General features: G+C 33.5%; 3 protein-coding genes across 4 annotated transcripts; 2 read left to right on the top strand and 1 right to left on the bottom strand.

The window, feature by feature from the left end:
* Nucleotides 1-1,374: 1,374 nt before the first annotated feature.
* Nucleotides 1,375-4,940, bottom strand: LOC131000074 (ruBisCO large subunit-binding protein subunit alpha). Its single transcript, XM_057925839.1, has 8 exons — nt 4,705-4,940; nt 4,403-4,595; nt 3,565-3,686; nt 3,201-3,408; nt 2,953-3,098; nt 2,489-2,795; nt 1,948-2,399; nt 1,375-1,848 (listed from the first exon to the last, which is right to left on the bottom strand). Exons 1-8 carry the CDS (start codon nt 4,759-4,761, stop codon nt 1,552-1,554), a joined length of 1,782 nt encoding a protein of 593 aa, XP_057781822.1. The 5' UTR covers nt 4,762-4,940; the 3' UTR covers nt 1,375-1,551.
* A 2,793-nt stretch (nt 4,941-7,733) lies between these two features.
* Nucleotides 7,734-10,817, top strand: LOC131000073 (uncharacterized). 2 transcript variants are annotated; one of them, XM_057925836.1, is made up of 8 exons: nt 7,734-7,841; nt 8,463-8,534; nt 8,608-9,365; nt 9,469-9,568; nt 9,672-9,737; nt 10,078-10,158; nt 10,224-10,328; nt 10,395-10,817. In XM_057925836.1, exons 2-8 carry the CDS (start codon nt 8,481-8,483, stop codon nt 10,689-10,691), a joined length of 1,461 nt encoding a protein of 486 aa, XP_057781819.1. In that variant the 5' UTR covers nt 7,734-7,841; nt 8,463-8,480; the 3' UTR covers nt 10,692-10,817. The 2 variants fall into 2 exon arrangements, with proteins under 2 accessions (XP_057781819.1, XP_057781821.1); XM_057925838.1 differs by lacking the exon at nt 7,734-7,841 and having other exon boundaries at nt 8,400-8,534.
* Nucleotides 10,818-12,890: 2,073 nt separating this feature from the next.
* LOC131000072 (kiwellin-like) lies at nt 12,891-13,906 on the top strand. Its single transcript, XM_057925835.1, has one exon. It carries the CDS (start codon nt 12,922-12,924, stop codon nt 13,570-13,572), a length of 651 nt encoding a protein of 216 aa, XP_057781818.1. The 5' UTR covers nt 12,891-12,921; the 3' UTR covers nt 13,573-13,906.
* The last annotated feature ends 5,776 nt before the right edge of the window (nt 13,907-19,682 follow it).

Here is a 19,682-nt window from a genome sequence, read left to right as displayed (position 1 = left end):
TTAAAGTTTTCAAGCGTTGGCTTTCTCCATTTGATTCCCACATTACAACTAGCAAAAAACATTCTAAGGAAAAGTATACGACCATTATTGATGATAAAAAAATTATTCCCTTTCGTTCACGAGAAGTGTAATATTTTAATTATTTTAATATGTTTACAATAAGTATAGTGTTTACATTTTAATATACATAATATTAGATTTTTAACTTCATTCACACTTAATATATTTTTTAAAAAAATCATCTAATAAATTGTTTATTAATTATGGAGTATATTTTTTCAAAGAAACTCGTGCTCCAAATCACACCATACTTTTAAAATTTGATTTTTATTCCCCTAAAAAAATGATTTTTATTATGTAAAGTAATAATTAGATTCAGCTCAACGGCATCGTTTTAGGTGCTTTAAATTGTGGGCCAATTCTTCTATTAGGAAAAAAAAAAGTCGAGAGATACAAAACACCAATGGCAACTTATTGCTATCCCATATTGATTATTGAGAGAATGTGACTGGTGAATAATGATTGCTGGCCAATCAAGAAATTGTAAAATTCTAACAAAAAAATATGAGTGGCTCCCACACCCACAAAATTAGTTGGACAAGTTACTTCCTAGATTTAATGTCTCCTCTACACACTTGAAAAGATTCAAAAGATATTCCAAGTGAAATCATATTTAGCATGAGAGAGAAAAAATATGACAAAAGTATATATTCTTTGATCTTGTGAAGAAAAAAACAGTGATGCCTTTTTTCTTATTAAAGAAAAGCAATGATCTAAATCTCTCTTGGATTTAAAGGGCCCAACTCAAATTATAAAATGATTCATTGATTGTAAATATATAAATTTGCACCAAATTTCACTCTACCATATCAAACAAAGTTGGAAAGAAAATACACAAGTTTTGATCACCTAAATCAAAAATTTGATCAAAGTTGCAATTTTGATGATATTTTTCAGCCACCTCCAATAATCAAAGCCCAACCATACGAGTACCATTAGAAAGCTACCATTAATAAATTTCCAATATTATTAAGGTATTTGAGTATATTTTAATATTTATATTTTTAGAGTCGACGCAAATACTAATTTAAATTGTTTCAAAATATGTTTGACTGAGATATCTTCGAGCGAAACAGAGTGAGCTAGCTAATTAAAGCTTAAAGAATCTCAAGTTGTAATGGGAACTTGAATCTTCTTGGGCTCGATTATTTTATGTTTGATGGGTTGAGATGGGCTAATGGGCTTTATATTTTAAACCTTGATTATCCTAATTGTCAATCAAACAATTTTTTTCATTCACAATTTAAAAGAGAAAGCAATACTACTAAAATGCATAGAATCTATGAAGTGGAGAGTAAGCAAGAAGAATTAGAAGGATGCAAGGAGAGTCATTTTATTATCTAGCACTACATTTTGAAGTCATTTGAAATCAATTGATTGGTGTGGAACAATATATGAAATTCAGCTCACTCAAAAACACACATACACACACCAAAACAATCCCTCTTCTGCTCACTCACTCCTTAACTAGTACACCAAAAATTTCCCAGATTAGACTGAGTAGCTGCCTGCTGGTGGCTGGCCAGCCGCGGCGGCTGCTTTAGGCTTGGCTTTCTCGACAACGATGGCTTGGGTGGTGAGCACCATTCCAGCAACTGAAGCTGCATTTTGCAGTGCGCATCTCGTCACCTTGGCCGGGTCAATAACTCCAGATTCTACCAAGTTCTCGTACGAATCCGTGAGAGCGTTGTAACCGAACTCCCATTCCTTGGCCCTCACTTTCTCCACAACTACCTCTCCTTCCACCCCAGCATTATGGGCAATCAAAGCTGCTGGTGCTACTAAAGCCTGCAGTTGCATCATATGTTGATGAAGAAAACATTCTCATTTCATGTAGATCTAGTCATTAAGCAAAACAGATCAATTAATCTAAAACCGAGTCGTTACCTTTTGTATGATATCAGCACCAAGTCGCTCATCGGCGTCTTCAAGCTTGTCCTTAATCCGTGGGACATAAGTCGAGAGATGAACCAATGCAGCTCCGCCACCGGGCACGATGCCTTCCTCGATGGCAGCAAAAGTTGCATTCTTGGCATCTTCGATACGGAGCTTGCGGTCCTCAAGCTCAGTCTCAGTTGCAGCACCAACTTTGATCACTGCAACACCACCGGATAGCTTGGCGATTCTCTCAGCAAGTTTCTCGGAGTCATAAACAGAATCAGTCTCGGACAACTCCCTTTTAAGTTGAGCAATTCTAGCCTGCAGCTCATCCTTGGATGCAGCATCGGCGATCAAGGTTGTGGAGTCCTTGGTGATGGTTATCTTTCTAGCGATACCCAGCTGGTCGATATCAGTGTCTTCCACGCGCAATCCCAAATCAGTAGCTTGATACTCAGCTCCTGCAACATAGCAAAACTGAATGAATGATGTTCTATGCTCACGGGAGAAGAGATGAGCATGCAAATGTTACAGGACACATTATTCTTACCAGTCAAAATGGCAATATCTTGAAGAAGAGCTTTCCTCCGTTCTCCAAATCCAGGGGCTTTGATGGCAGCCACATTTACAATACCTCGGAGCTTGTTTACAACGAGAGTTGCCAAAGCTTCTCCGGTGACATCTTCAGCAATAATGAGCAAAGGTGCCCTTAACTGAGTAGTTTTCTCTAACAAAGGAATGATGTCCTTGATTGCTGAGATCTTCTGGTCTGTAACTAATACCCGAGCATTCTCAAACTCAACAGTCAGCTTCTCGGGGTTTGTGACAAATTGCGGAGAGATATATCCTCTGTCAATCTGTGAATAGAAATTACCAACATTGTTAAAGCACTCTTAAACAGATAAGAACATGACATGCTCAGGGCAGCCACCCCCTCCACTGAACACCCAAAAAACATAACAATAGTCGGACAGCACACACACACGCACAACCAACAAAGAAAATCACACACACCTCCATTCCTTCTTCTACATCGACGGTGGTTTCAAAGGAGGATGATGACTCAATGGACAGAACACCATCCGGTCCAACCTTGTCAATTGCATCAGCGATCATTGTCCCAATTGTCTCATCGTTCCCAGCAGAGATGGAGGCAATGGCTGCCAAAAAAAAAAAACAAATTTTAGTATACAAACTGCTACTTCATACTTGAAGTGACATCATCCGAAGAACACAATGTGAAATTCACAGGAATGCAATACCTTTAATATCATCCCGACCCTTGATGGGCCTAGCCTTCTTCTCAAGCTCTTCAACCAAACCCTGCACAGTTTTATCAATGCCTTTCTTTACAGCAACTGCATTGGCACCGGATGTAACACTGAGGAGGCCAAGTTTGATAATTTCACGTGCAAGAACAGATGCTGTAGTAGTCCCATCACCAGCGGAATCATTTGTCTTGCTAGCAACCTTCACATGAAATAGGCACTCAAAAACAAATTCAGTAACATAAAAAGGATCATGAAATTTTTGTCAGAATCAACCAAACAAGTGGCTTGCTCTGATGTGCAAGAATGCTGAAAAAAGTAAACTGATTTTCCAAGAACAGAAACGTGAAGAACTAACCTCCCTAATCAAAGCAGCGCCAGCATTTTCCATAGCATCAGGTAACTCAATGGCACGTGCAATTGTAACCCCATCATTGACCACCTTAGGGGATCCAAACTCATCCAAGACAACGTTCCTTCCTACGCAGAGTTAAACAAACTTCAACCGGGTGTAACAACACAAACAAGCAATTAAGCTGAGCCTGGTCATATGCTAGATATTGAATACTCCCTCAATCGACGAAAGAACTTCCTACTTTTCTTTTTTGAAACGTCCACAAAAAAAAAACTTTCTACCTCTCTTTCGACCATACCCCACCATTTATAAATATCTCATTTACCCTTACTTTTTACCTTTTCACTACTCCCAATGTTAATTAAAAGACATTTTCAGCATTTCCAATATACTCAACAATCTTTTCTCCATTCTCAATACATTCAACAACTTATTCTCTTCAAACGCATGTCACTCCCTATTTCGTGGACGGAAGGAGTATTTCACAACAGTTTGTTTAAACATCGTCATAAAATGAAACCTACTCTGTCCTCAAAAGCTTCACAAGACGAGTTCGCATTCCACAAATCTTATCATTTCCAAACAACCAAACCACACTAGCAAGGCTCTACTATGCAATTACCCTAAAACAACGACATTCAATATCACACACAATAGTTACAATCTTCTACCCAATCATCTAGGTGAACATCAATCATATAGAAACCAAAGACATCATTTCTCTCTCGTCACACCTCACCGTAAGGCCGAAAACAAAGTCAAACAGCAAATACAATTCAGAAATTTACTGAAACTGCAGCAAGCAAAAACATGCTAACAACACCAGTTCTCCAGAAATTACCCCTGGGACCAAGAGTGAGGCCGACGGCGTTGGCGAGCTTATCGATCCCGGACTGCATCGCAGACCGCGATTTCTGATCAAAGGCGATCTCCTTGGCATTAGCCCTCACCACAAACCGATTCTTCGACTGCTTCTGCCCGATCCTCTGCCCCTGCTGCGACAGCTGGTTCACCTTCCTATTCTTCAACCCGTCCTAAAACACCGAAATGAATTAATAAAATTAACATACATATAAAAATAAACAGAAAAAAATGAGAGATCAACAATCAAAATACACAGAAAAGTGCGTGTAAGTGCAGCACCTGTTTAGAGGAGGAAGGGAGGATGGAGGCGGTGGAGATTGCATTAGCCGACGCCATTTCTGTAGAAGAAGGGTTATTGCGGAGTTGAAGAAGCAATGAAGTTTGTTGTTAGGGGTTTGGTGGGAGTGAGGTAAGACAAGCTAGGGCTTATAGTATAGAGAGAGTGAGAGAGAGAGAGAGAGGTTCCAGAAGATTCTGGCTATTCAATTTCGAGAAACGTTGAGGCCTTTCTATTAAGTATTAGTCACAAAATAGGAGTAGTAAACTTTCTCTTTGTAAAAATTTTTGTTACCATCTCACTCTTTTTTTCTTACACTTTCGAATAGAATTAATTAAAGTATTTTGAGTTGCAAAAATAGTACTCCTTCTGTCCCATTATAAATGAGACTATTTTTTAAGACACAAGAATTAAGAAAAATGTATTTAATGTATAAGTGAAAATGTGTTTAAAGGGTAAAACTTTTACTAAAAAAAGAAAGGGTCTCACTTATGATGGAACACTCAAAATGGAAAGAGTCTCACTTATGGTGGGACGGAGGGAGTACTTAACCGATATCCTATAAATATGTATAAGTTTTTTTGATACGGATTTTAATAAAAAATTATTTAAAATTTTGATAGTGAAAAAAATCTCACATAAAATGTATTGTTAAGTAAATTATAAATAAATAGTAAGAATAAAAGATGTTAAAGACCTCAATGTGATGTATATATTCTAATTTATTTTGTAGATAATACGATAAATATATTTTGAGTATTAACATAACGTCGTGTAACTATATATATAGCCTTGTCCCCAAAGGGACAAGAAGCGGTGCAAATTTTTGTATGCGAACAGTGAAGTATAGGGTTCAAATCCCACCGTTTCCCCAAGTAAAAAAAAAAATACAAAAATTTCTGTAAAATCAGTTTTATGGTGAAACCGACTTCACAATCAGTGACAGATCCAAAAAAAATTATATTAGGGGTATGAAAAAATAGTCTTATAAACATAAATAAAAAAGATATTTAATTTAATGTTAAAAATAATGTGTTCCAAAATATTGTTTGAACAAGAAAAAAAATTTATATATCTATAACTCTCTCTAATTCTTTTGTATGATTCTTTACTCTTTAGCACTAGCGGCCACTGTTTTTTAATTTTAGTTGGGCCCAAAGCCCAAACTAAATAAATTCACTTAAGTGACTTGGCCGGTGGGAACTTAGGGGTACATTTACAAGATATTAAACCTTTTTTTTATCCCACCGCCATTCCCTAATACTACTACTAGAAATTTTCTTTTTTTATCCCACCGCCATTCCCTAAATTCGCCATTGTTCATAATGACACTACTTCAACGTACAAATGATAAAGTGACATTTGTATGTTGAAGTAGTGTCATTGTGAAGCCGGTTTCACATGAGACCACCTGGGAAGAAAAAAAAATAACTATAGCCTTGATTATATACTATTACTCCGTCTAACTACAAATTACAGAAAAATAACTAATGAGGCATAGTTCAAGTGGCAAAGTTGAAGCATCCAAAGACTTTTCTTTGTGAGATGTCTTAAGTTCAATTCAACCTACATGTGGTGTAGTTTTTTCACATTTGTGTGGGTGCAGTTATTTTCCCACTTTGGTGTGGTGTAGAGGTCGCCTGCGTGCGGATGATTTATTTGATTACATAATAGATACATCTTGTAATTGTAATTGTAATTATAAAAAAATACAAAAAACAAAAACTTCGTTATAAATACTATTAGATGGCATTTGATTTTGGTGGACGAGATAGCTAAGATTAAAGGGTGATTAAATAATTCACTTAATTTTGAAAAGATAAATAATCGCTCAATTAAATCATTAGAATAATTTTCGAGTTATCCATCACGAACCCCTAAAGATAAGGGGGCAAAAACATTCCCCCCCCCCCCCTTCAGTATTTTGGTGGGGCAATTTTTTTTTTCATAATTATATACATGTATATAAGAATATATTAGGTATATTAGAAAATTTTGCGGGGGGCAATTGCCCCACCTCCCTTGGTTGTAACTCCGTCAATGCATACAAATTAAGCACTTAATTAAATTGAATTATTTTATCAATAATGTATTACTACTCAAATTAAATGTATTTTCAAATAAATATTCCATTCGTTCCAAATAACTTGATCAATATTTCTATTTAGGCCATCTCTATTAAATTGATCGGGATTAAATTAGATAAGATCCTTGTGACCTTTTCACTTTATTATCAAATACATGTAAAATACTAAACACTAATTCCTTAAATTTTGTGTCAAAAAAAAAGTTGATCAACTTAGTTCGAACTGAAGAAATAGTATGAAACAAATAAAAATAATCACAAATGATATGAATTTTAATAATACAAATCTCCCTTTGTAAAGGCGACTGAGCGAACGAGTCTGAATCTCCACATCCCTTAATTGAAAAGATATAAAACAAACAAAACTAGTTGCCTGCAAAATCAAAGCTATAAATTCTTTTGTATATACATAAATGATTGTGATGAACTTGTATAATAATTTATAATGATTAGCAATATGATTTAGTTGCAAAATGTTCCAAGTTGCGAGCAACGATTGGAATGCTTGGATACAAGACAAGGAGATGATCATTTCTACTCATTATATGTAACCAATTTGTTGACAAAAATAACAAAATAATAGATTTATTTATTTGTCTACTACACCATAATTTTCAATTCATTGACACTAAAATAAACTTCACAATTATTCAAGATAATAAGTGTATTATATTTCGTTGCCCGGAAATTCAGAGCGAATTTTGTGTTAATTACCACAAAATCAGTGCACTATGTTGTATGGCAGCAACAATAATTACAACATAAACAACTTCTTAATCACTTCACAAACAAGAAATCATACTCATAAACACCAAAGAGTCAAAGACAAAAAAAGATTAATAAAAACTGCAAGTGCAAGCTACGCCACATCACAAACAATTTCTGCACCCACCACCACTCCCATGATTTAAATTTCTCTCTCTCTCTCTCTCTCTCTCTCTCTCTCTCTCTCTCTCTCTCTCTCTCTGAGTGTATATATTAGTATCCACGGTGTCTCTCTCTAAGGCAAGGGTAATTTAAGCTTTGGTTGGATTATCTCTTCATTCGAAATAAGTAAGTTTTAATACATTCATACATTGCTAAATACTTATTTCAGCATGTTTTTTCACCTTTATATTACTGAGGTTAACTAATTCGTTGTGTTTCAGAGGAAGTGTGCCTATTTTGTTGAATCAATTCATATGATCTGTAGCCTAATTTGCACAAATATTTAAATAAGTTAATTGATTGAGATTATTATTAGCATATGCAAAATGTCAAATTTGATTGGTGCAAAAGTGCACAGATATTGAGGCCCATTAATGAACAGTACAAACATAGGTCATGGGTCGCCTTAGTAAAAATCTAGCCACTTTTGTCCCCTTGGGATGGCCTAGTGGTTGGGGTGGTTGCCTGTTGTCCAAGAGGTCACAGGTTCGAGTACTCTCGGCCACAATAATCACTAGGTGGGATGTGTGTGTGATTTGTATTATTTATAATGTAATTTCATCAAAAAAAAAAAAAAAATCTAGCCACTTTTTTTTCAATTTTCACACATCTTTCTCATCTCCATTTAGTGATTGATAAACTTTAAGAATATTTAGACTTCAATCAAATTTATCACTTCTTGATATGCATGAGCTAGCTAGCTTACACACACAATTTTCTAATGTCAAAGTTGAAACATTCTTTAAGGTTTCTCCACTCCACAAAATGGTGCAAAAATGCAATCAAGATCTCCAAATCCCAAACTCTTTGCCTCCAAAAGTAAGTTTCTTTTCACTATTATGTATGTATGCCAAAATCCAAGAATGGATTATGATCTGCAAAAGTTTAACAGATGTTGGAGCTACTTCATGAGTTAGCAATGGTGGAGAAGGAGATCACTCGACTCGAGAATCAAATCAACGCGATCAAAGCAGAAGCAAAACACGAAGAGCCACGAGCCCACACACAACCAAGTTTGCAAGAATGGGAGGTTCCAAATCAAAGAGAATCACCATCACCACCACCACCACCACCACCACCACCACCAGATCATTGCAATACTAGCAAGAATGCTAATGAGAAGACGAAGTCGTTTGAGATGAAGGCCCTCCATTTCATCACCAAGGCCATCAAAGGAGACTACAAGCTCAGTGATTTCACCCTCAACGACAAAGCCATCAACTCAAAGAGATTCAAGCAACACCAGAAGCTGAGACGCCCCTCTCCATCGCGGCATCTTGAGATGTCGACTCCTTTACATACAGAAGAAGACAGCATCCACAGATGGCCACCAAACAAGCTATCTGAGAACATAATGAGGTGTTTGATCTTCATCTTCTTGAGGCTGCTTCGAACGTCTAGAGCTATGGAGCTAGAGAAGCCTATTGCTCGTTCCACAGACTTCTCACTCAGCTTCAGGGCCGAAGCAAGCTCAGGCCTCGTCTTCCCAAGGGACTCGCGGCAGCAAGATCCTTATGGAATCTTTGATTCCAAAGAATCTTTGCTTAGGGATATAGGGCCTTACAAGAACTTGGTTAGATTCACATCAAGCTCCATGGATCTCAAATGCATTCAGAGCTCAGCCTCCCTCCCTCTGTTCCAGAAATTGAAGTGAGTCTCAATCAAGATAAACATAATTTTTAGACTTTTTCATCATCTTCTTTTTTTATAGATATTAACTGTTTTTTTTTCTTTTTAAAAAATAAACAAACAGGAGTTTGATGGATGGTCTTGAGAGAGTGGATTTGAGGTTCTTGAGCCATCGACAAAAGCTAGCCTTTTGGATCAACATGTACAACGCTTGCATCATGCATGTATATATACCATTTTATATACACTGAAATTGATTAAATCTATGCATACAAGTTTTGAAACTATAAACTTAAAAAATACTAACTTTTTAATTTTTTGATTCAGGGATATCTTCAATATGGAATTTCCTCTGTTTCCAGCCCTGAAAAGATGCTAGCACTCATCAACCAGGTCAAATTGACAATAACCAATAACTTTCTTCTTTTTTTTGGGTGGGGGTGTTTAATTGACATCAACTTTTATGCTATTTTTCGTCGTGATCAAAATCCAATAATATAAGTATGATTAGAAAGACAACGTTAGGAGCTTTCCAACGGTATCTTTCGAATTTTCCATCAGATTCTAGACAATCAAGTTATTAGCCACCGAACTTTAGATCCTGGTCTAATTCCAAAAAAAATAAAACTTTATGTATTCCTTTACTAAAAAAATAGATTTAGTTAAAAATAGATTTATGTATTCTTTTTTTCTTTTAACATGAACTGATTGAAACACACTTATTTGAACTCAGGCAACTCTCAACATTGCTGGCAATTCAATCGACGCTCAAACAATTGAACGCTGTATTCTAAGAAAACCAGCTGATTCACAGGTATTCTATAATCAAAAAATTCATTCTAATTCAAATATTGAAATCTGATCGATAAACCTGTATAGATTGTTGGCGCTAAAGAGATGATGCTTCACGATCTCCACGGCCTGAAATCCTCCGATCCGAACATCGTATTCGCCTTATGCTGCGCAACCCGTTCTTCTCCAGCAGTAAGTGATCAATTGATTAAAATTTCCTTGATGATTTTGAATGACGACGACGATTGCGTTGTGTAGGTGAAGATCTACACAGCAGAGGGCGTGACAGCAGAGCTGGAGCGATCGAAGGTGGAATATCTGCAAGCTTCGATAGTCGTGACGAGCAGCAAGAGAGTGGCGCTTCCCGAGCTTCTGCTGCGGAATATGTTCGATTTCGGAGGAGACATCGGCGCGCTGGTGGAGTGGCTCTGCCAGCAGCTGCCGGCGTCGGGATCTCTCAGAAAATCGATCGTCGATTGCTTCAAGCAACTTCGCGGCGGCAAGATCGAGATGATGCCTTACGATTTTGAGTTTCAGTATTTGTTTGCGGTGTGATTCAAGTTGAGTTTTTAGTTTCAAAGCAAATTTAGAATTACATTATATGCCCTCGTATAATTCCTTCAATAATTTTCTTGTTCACGAATCACAATATTTGAATAAATCACCCCTATTTTTGATCTAGACCGCTCAATTGGTATAGATCTAAGTTAATATAAGTTCTTAGTTTCTCACATAAATGGAAATTCTCTCACTATATCCCATTCCATTAGTCACATAAATTGCAAAATTTTCAACTAAGTTGAAGTTTTTAGTTGGGCTGATCACTGATGTATCAACCAATGTGCTGAAATTTTAACAGTATTGAAAATCGTTATTTACTAATTTGAGTATGTTGTTGATTGGCGAGATTGTTGACTGACGCGACGATTATTTTAAGACCTGTAAATACCGATAGTCGTGACAAACATACATATACAATACACGGTATACATAGAGCGCAAATCTTTTAAAGAAACAAAAAGAAAGTTAGAGATGTAGCGATAGAGAATTTCAGAACTCTGTGATTGAGAGCATTTTCTTGCTCAATCTTTGTAATTATAATTTTTTGTCATTGATAGTGAATCTTTTCTAATCACTTTACATAGACGTAATTCTTTATGATCGAACCAGGTAAATTTTTTTATGTTATCTTATTTTATTTTTTAATTTCTTTTTTTTGTTGCGTCATTAACCCATAATTAATTAAATCTCAACAATCTGCTTATCATACTCTTTTGGCAAAATGTTATTAATGGGATTTGTCAATTATTTTATTATGCGATTATACTTGTGGTCCAACATTTCTTCGTGCGTTTACTTGTTAACAAAAATTACTAACTTTGGACCCACTTACTTTTTCCACAATGCCTTAGCTTTTCAAACAATTTGGAACCCACTTATTTTTTCCACAATGCAAAATTATAATATAGTAGTGTATTTTACGACAAACTGAAAAGTAACTAATGTTTTTATCATATCAAAATTGATGTTTTTTTTTATCAATTAACCATTTTTTAAACCGATTGCGAAATTGTTTATTAGTAGTATATTTGTGATTGTTATTTTACGGTCAATGCAAATTTATCGAAATCAATCTATTTGTGTTTGTATTGGACTCTGAAATTTGTCGCACCATGTAATAGCAATAATGGAGTTTGACGCGGCTTGACTTAATCAACGGTTTTTTGCCCCATCGATCACGTAAGAATATAGTAGCCTATACCAATTCGGTTTACTACTCCCCTATCTTCATATCACGTGCCACTTTCCCAATCTTCATACTCACGAAATTCTAAAAATTGTATTTTAAATTTCTGACTAATTTTATCTCATAGTATAAATAATAATAAAATAAAAGTAGTCATAATAATAATAATAATAATAATAATAATAATAATAATAATAATAATAATAATAATAATAATAAAACAATGATAATCAATAGCAAAAATAAATAAAAATAATAATGGTATAATAAATAACTATAACTATGATAAGTAATTATTAATTAGTAATATTAATAGCTAATAATGACAATAAATAATAATTAAAGGCAAACTAGATAAATAATAATAATAATATAATAATAATCATCATCATCATCATCATCATCATCATCATCATCATCATCATTATAGGATTCGAATCCAAGTTTGAATGACTATTCATGCATTACCAACAACTTATTAAAAAAAATCATATTTGTGGTTATTAGTGATTTTATGCTTAATCTTGAAGAGGTCATTGATGATTTTGCTTCTCAAAATAATAGAAGATTTAATTTATTTTTATAATTATTTGATCGTTGTTTTATGGTTTATGGCACTTTATAGTGATGTTACAGTTGTTTATTGCACTTTATAGCAATGTTACAACTGTGCAACTATCTCAAGTTTGCTACAAAATGATCGAAGCTTCATTTTCTAAGGGAGCCATTTTTTTTCCTTTTCGCCTAGGGCCTCCGGAATGTCATGGTCGGCCCTACTACTTATTTCTAATAAATATTATCACCTATTTCCTTTTTTTATTTTCTTTAGGTCTATAAAATTTATAAAATGAATAAAAGATAAATAATTTCATGTAGGTTGAATGACTTGAGATTCTCATATTTTCCATATCCAAAGAATAAAAAGAATTCCATTATTCCATGCCAACTTGCATATTATTCCCATTCAACACTATAAATAGATGCAAACCCTCTTCACCTTTATCTAAGCCACAAGAAAACTTCATCAATCCATACATAATGGCAAACACTATCCTAATCTCTCTTTCCCTTTTCCTAACCGCTGGAATTACCATTTTTACCCTTGGAAATGCACAATCTTCCTGCAATGGCCCATGCCAAACCCTAAACGACTGCGCCGGCCAATTAATCTGCATTAACGGCAAATGCACCGACGATCCCGACGTCGGAACTCACATCTGTAGCAGCGGCGGCGGCGGCGGCGGCGGCGGAGGGACGTGCAATCCTTACGGCACGCTTTACTGCAACGGGACACCGTACCCCCAATACACGTGTTCTCCTCCGGTAACCTCCTCCACGGCGGCGAAGCTCACCTTGAACGACTTCAGCCCCGGCGGCGACGGCGGGGCTCCGTCGGAGTGCGACGGTCAGTACCACAGCAACAGCGAGCGAGTGGTGGCGCTGTCGACGGGGTGGTACGCCGGCGGGTCGAGGTGCGGGAAGCTGATACGCATCGTGGCGAGCAGCAACGGGCGGAGCACGACGGCGAAGGTGGTGGACGAGTGCGACTCGAGGTACGGCTGCGACGCGGAGCACGCGGGGCAGCCGCCGTGCAAGAACAACATCGTCGACGGCTCCGACGCCGTGTGGAAGGCGCTGGGGCTGGATGAGAACCTTGGGATTGTGCCCATTACTTGGTCCATGGCATGATCATCGTCTACTATCCTTTTAATTCATGTCTAAACTAATAAATTAACACCAATTAAATTATTATATTATATATATATATATAGAGAGAAATGTTAAACAGAGAATGCTAAATATTTAGAGAATAGAGAATACGTGAAACAAAAACGAACAGATCTACAATTTTTACGAACAAATCAATGTACCGCATGAACAGCAATTTGCCCCGGGTTCGAATCCTGCTGGTGGCGAGTTTTTCTATGTTTTTACTAAATACGTCTGTTCGTTTGTTATGTTGATCTGTTCGTAACATGTATAGACTTGTTCAAAGTGAAATATATAATAATTCTCTGTTTAACTTGACCCTATATATATATATATATATCATTAATATATATTTCAATTTTTCTTCTTCTTTTTTCTTTAAACATGGAATGCTGTAGTGATATTTGAAAATACTTCTTTCGTCTACAAAAAATTAGTTTTAGAGGAGACGATACAAATTTTAAAAAAAAATCTGCACCGTTAGACTTACAAAAATCAAACCAAGTATGTCATTTTTTGGTTCGATTTGATTTGATTTGACGATTTCTGTTTGATATTGCTGATCCCCCGCCGATGGAGGGAGTATACCCGTTAGAGAAGAGTAGAAAAAGAAGATAACTAAAGATGTGTAACAATCTTTTGTGATTGATGTAATGCTGAAATCTATATAAAAAAGTTAAATCAATTGGTCAAAATTTTCCCTCCAAAAATTTATCAATATCACCATTAATAATGATTAATTTAATTATTATTTACATCAATATATATAGATAGATATATGTATATGTAATTAATTTGTTTAAAGAATTTCAATCTTTAAATCAATTAATCAATTTAATTTAATGTCAATAAATAGATTTTAAGTTTAAATTTTAATACTTTGTGTTAATATTTGCATATTTCTTTATTTAAAGGTAATTAAGTTAGATATAAAACTAGCACACATCATTTTAGAAGTGTAGATGTTCGCATACGTGAGTGCATATATTAAAATGTGGTAGTCAAATTAGATGTATACAATTCTAATATAATTTGTGTTACTAAATTAATTTGTTTCATATATAATACTCCCTTCATCCCGCGAAACTTGAGCAATTTCTTTTTGTCATGAATTTTAAGGAATTAATATTTTGCGTGTTAAGTGTGGTAGGTGAAAAAGTAAAATGGTGAATAAATGGATTTTTTTTTTTGATAAATTACATAAGTAAAATAAAGAAATTTAAAGACCGCGCGATAGATATAAGGAAAGTGCTCAAGTTTCACGGGACAATCCGAAAAGAAATAATGCTCAAGCTTCGCAGGACGGAGGGAGTATTATACTTCCCTCGTCAGTCGTCACAGTTAAGTTGATCAACTTCTTTTGGACACAAAATTTAAGAAATTAGTATTTTAAATGTATTTGGTAATAAAGTGAATAATTAATTAGATGTTTATTTGGTTATATTTATTCCATATAAAGAAATTGATAAACTTAGTTGGGATGGCCCCAAAATGAATATTTATCAAGATAGTTGAAAAATGAGTAATAATTATGAATTTGAAAATATAATATTAAATTTTCTCACCTGATTTATAATGCTATAATTTAGAATTTGATTTTGTCTATATAATAGTAGAATGATATAACAAAATTATTTTTCCACCTAAACTGCAACTACAATTCCACTGCTCCGGTCTATTAGTAATGTTTCATTACTTTTGTGCACGAAAATTAAGAAAAAGTGTAATCAGTGTATAAAATGAGTTGATAGAAGATATTTAAATATTATTTTAAGTGAGTTGATCTATAAAGTGAGTTGGACCCACAATTAACAATAGCTAAAATAGTTAGTACTTTTTTTAGTAAAAAAAGTATGAGACATTACTGGTGGGACGTTCCAATATAGTAACTGAGACATTACTAATGTGACGGATTGAGTAATTTTTTTGGGCAAAATCACTTACTCCATGTGTCCCAATTTTTTTGGGCAAAATCACTTACTCCATGTGTCCCAATGATAACGTCCCAAAAAAATGGGGCACGCAAATTAAAAAAATGTAGATAAAGTAAATGAGGAGAGATATAAAAAGAGTAGTGAAATACTAAGAGAGAAATAAAGTAAATAAGAATACTATTATTTTGGTTGGAAAGTTTAATTGTTTCATTTTATGGGTTGAGATATCATAAATAAGACGCCCAAAAAGAAAATTTTGGACGTTATTATTGGGATGGAGGGAGTATTATTTTGGTTGGAAAGTTTAATTGTTTATTTGCCAAATTTGATCAAATTTATTTATCCATTTTTAAATATAATGTGTGTATATTGTATCAGCTTTAATTTTATTATGTCAGCTTTGATTGATGAAATTAAAATTCAGGACAAATTTCGGAATAGACTAAAGTTTATGTATTTACATCACAATTTTATAGAATTTGAAAAATATCAAAATTCACTAAAAAATTATGAATTTACAGCCAATTAACATCTCAAAAAATATGTTGTGAAATATTGATCAATAGAAAGTAATTAAAAGTTTCAAAAACTTTTTATACACTAATAGAAAATTTGAAAAAAAAAATATCTGGATATTTTGGTTGAAATTTTAAATATCTAATAATGATCACTAGATAAAAAAAAGGTTTTGTTAAGATCTTGATCATTCATTTTGTACGCTTCAAACTATAAAATGATTTAATCTTTATTTTAAAGCTATTATTTTTATTAGAGCTATTTTATATAATATATGAAACTTATAAACTTTTGTTTTTTTAAATATTTATTCTTATGATTTTAATTATGTAGATAATATCATGCATTGCACCAGAATGACGATAAACCTTAGTAACTAGATCAAATGCAGATTTAGAATCCCTAGACCTAAATCCAATATGCAAACTAGTATAAAGATGTATCGTTAAAGAAAAATAAGCGACATTTCCCGGATATTTTTTCGAATGTTTTTTCAAACTAGTATAAAGATGTATTGTTAAAGAAAAATAAGCGACATTTCCCGAATATTTTTTCGAATGTTTTTTCTTTGATTATGGTGGTAACAACAATGACAACTGAAGCTCCAACGAACTTATGAGATGATCTTGGTTCTTCAATGATCCGACGTCCCCGACTGCTTCATGATTCACGGATTGTGTCCGTTCGTGACTCGACGTTTGTGGTATCAACCTGTACTACCCCGTTCGTGCCTTATGAGATGATCTTGGTTCTTCAGTGGTCCAATGATCTTTGATCATTGACATTTTTTGTACAACACAAAATATAAGATTAGTTTAAGAGTTTATAATATGTAGTTTCTCAAGAGCTTATAAGTTGTTAAAGTGTTTAATAATTGAGCTGATAAGCTAAATATATATTTTTTTTTGCTTGTGAGAAAAATCTATGTTAGAGACTGAAAATTAAATATGTATGAATTTTAAAGAATATATGATGAAAATAACAAGTTGTAATTGAATAATATTTCTAAAATAATTGTTACATATAAAATTATGAAAAAATAAATTGAATTAGGTAATTGAACTTATTTTTTGAGGAGCTTATTTTTAAAATTCATAAATTATTTGAGAACTTATTTTATCAAATAATTTTAAGAACTTATAAATTCAGCCCAACACCGTCTTAATTCTATTTTCCTTGCAATAAATATGAGTATTTTTGGATGATTGGGCCTAGTCTGATTAATTTCTTCTTGATTTGGTCCCTTCAAGCTTTGATTCATCGGGATTCTAGGCCCACATCTATTTATTCAATATAGTTTAATAGCCCATAAAATTGAAATATTGGGACCAAATTATTAAATTGATTTGGTCTCGTTTAAGCTATTGATCAGGATTCTATAGTCCACATCTATTTATTCAAAAGAATTTAATAGCCCATAAAATTGAAAAATGGGACCAAATTAGTAGTATTAGTTTAGCCAAGTATTTTTCCTTTTTATTTTTTGAGTTGAAGAAAGGAGATAGATTAGTGATGATTAACCCTTGAGTCCTTGACATCATTCTTTATGCGTGTCTCATTGTTTGAATATCTTCAAACCAACTATTGTTAATTATTCTCAAGCAACATATGCGTTTCTAACTCAAATCAACAAAAATATGAGAGAGAGAAAAGAGAGGGGAAAAAGGGTTGCCCATAAATTTTTTTCTTCCTGTCCCAATTTTTTTTTTCTTCAAATAAGAGAATGCATGAAAAGAGTGGGAAAAAGATGAAAATATATGTATTTTTCCCTTTTTATTCAAAAAAAACGCACACTAAAAATAAATTGTTTCCAAGTTGTCAAATTAATGTTGGTACTGATGGGCAATCTTATTTATGTTTTCTGTTTACACATAGCTCTGCCTTTTTTGCCCTTTTCTTTTTCTCTCTGTGTGTGTGGTGTTTTTTTTTTTTTTTTTTTAATTTTGAAATTTGAAATTAATGATTGAATCCACCATGCAATATATTCTTCAGTGCATTGGAGAATATTCGAATACTTTTCGACAAACTCAAATATGAATTGTCTTTAGATTTTAAAATTTAAACAATAATAGGACTGTTCCACTTTATTTATTATTTTTTGTTGAGAAAATAAGTATTCTTAAATTTTGAAGACGAATAAAACGTGAAAATATCTGACAGCTCAATGCAACATAATAATAGTTCATAGTAAGACATAATTAATTAATATATTGAGAATAAAATGCAGAAAAACTAACCTTAGGTCGTTGAATTTATTTAAACTCATTCAACATGTGGAAAACAATTTATTCTGCATGCATATTGCGTAATTCTGAAAAGTGAAAAAAAAAAATTCACCTCACCTAATCATTGTGTTCTTTATTATCACATTAAATGTGAAAAAGAAAGCCCACCAAGATTAATTTGGAGTGTCCCAACATTTTGAAATCAAAATTCAAATTAAAGGCCTAAAACAAATTAAACAACATAATTAATCTACTAGAATAATGTCCGACATACTGATGAAATTTGGCATTTTTACGTATGATATTCTCTATTTGATACAAATATTAATTACATAAATATAGCTTTATTTAACTATCTAACACTTATTTTTGCTTGATTGATAAAGGTCACAATTAATTTAACTAAAGTGATATTATTGCATCTGATGGAAATTATGAACTACTTGTAACATATTGAGTATTCGGCCTGCATTTAACTTTTTTTAATTACGATCATTAATGGGCCCAACATAAATACGCCATTTATTTGTTGGGGGCCTAAAATAGTTGTGAGGTAGATATATATCTTGTATTCAGCTTTTAAAATCTGATTATTAATTTATTTATTTTGGTAAAAGAAAAATCTGATTATTCATTGAATCATGTATTTATGATAATTGAGAAGTCGACTGAGTCAATCAAATTAATTACTTTCAATTATTCTTTTTCATTGCTTTTGTTCTTATAAATGTACATAACCTAAATTTAATACTCTCTGCGTCCCACTTTAATAAATTTTTTTTTGGACGTTCCACTAGAATAGTCTCATTCTTATTTTATGAGTGTAGTTAAATGAATAAAATAAAATGGACCATATCACTTTTCTCCCGAAAAACAAATTTTTTAATCTCCGTGTCAAAAAAAAAACAAGACTATTAGGCCGGGACGGAGGGAGTAGTATTTGTGGTTATTTATTTATTTTTATTTTTTTATTTTATCTCAAGATAGAAAAGCAACCGGCGGGTGTTGAATATGTAAATCAATTTAATTACTTCATATCACAAGATTAATTTAGTTATTCAAATAAAATAACCATGACTTAATGAGAAGATGATTAAACACACACACACACAAACATGACACATCCTTCTTTGAAAAAAGGAAAAAGAGAAAAGTAGTTTTGAAATTTCTTGCACCTTTACAGATTGACCACTCAAAAGAGAAATTTCAAATTCTAGCTAAAAAGAAGACATTTAATTTGTATAATAATGTTACATATTACTATTATATGTAAACATAATAAATGTTTGAAAAACTATGTATAAATAAATAAAAATAGAGTTGTCATTTGTCAATGTAGGGCTGTAAACAAATCAAGCCGCTCACGAATTATTCGGAGCTCGGCTCCAAAAAGCTTGTTCAAATTTGTTTAGAG

The sequence above is a fragment of the Salvia miltiorrhiza genome, chromosome 8, assembly GCF_028751815.1.
Source record: "Salvia miltiorrhiza cultivar Shanhuang (shh) chromosome 8, IMPLAD_Smil_shh, whole genome shotgun sequence".
NCBI classification, from domain to species: domain Eukaryota; kingdom Viridiplantae; phylum Streptophyta; class Magnoliopsida; order Lamiales; family Lamiaceae; genus Salvia; species Salvia miltiorrhiza.
Note: the sequence above shows the minus strand (reverse complement) of the source record. Positions and strands in the feature narration are given on the sequence as shown.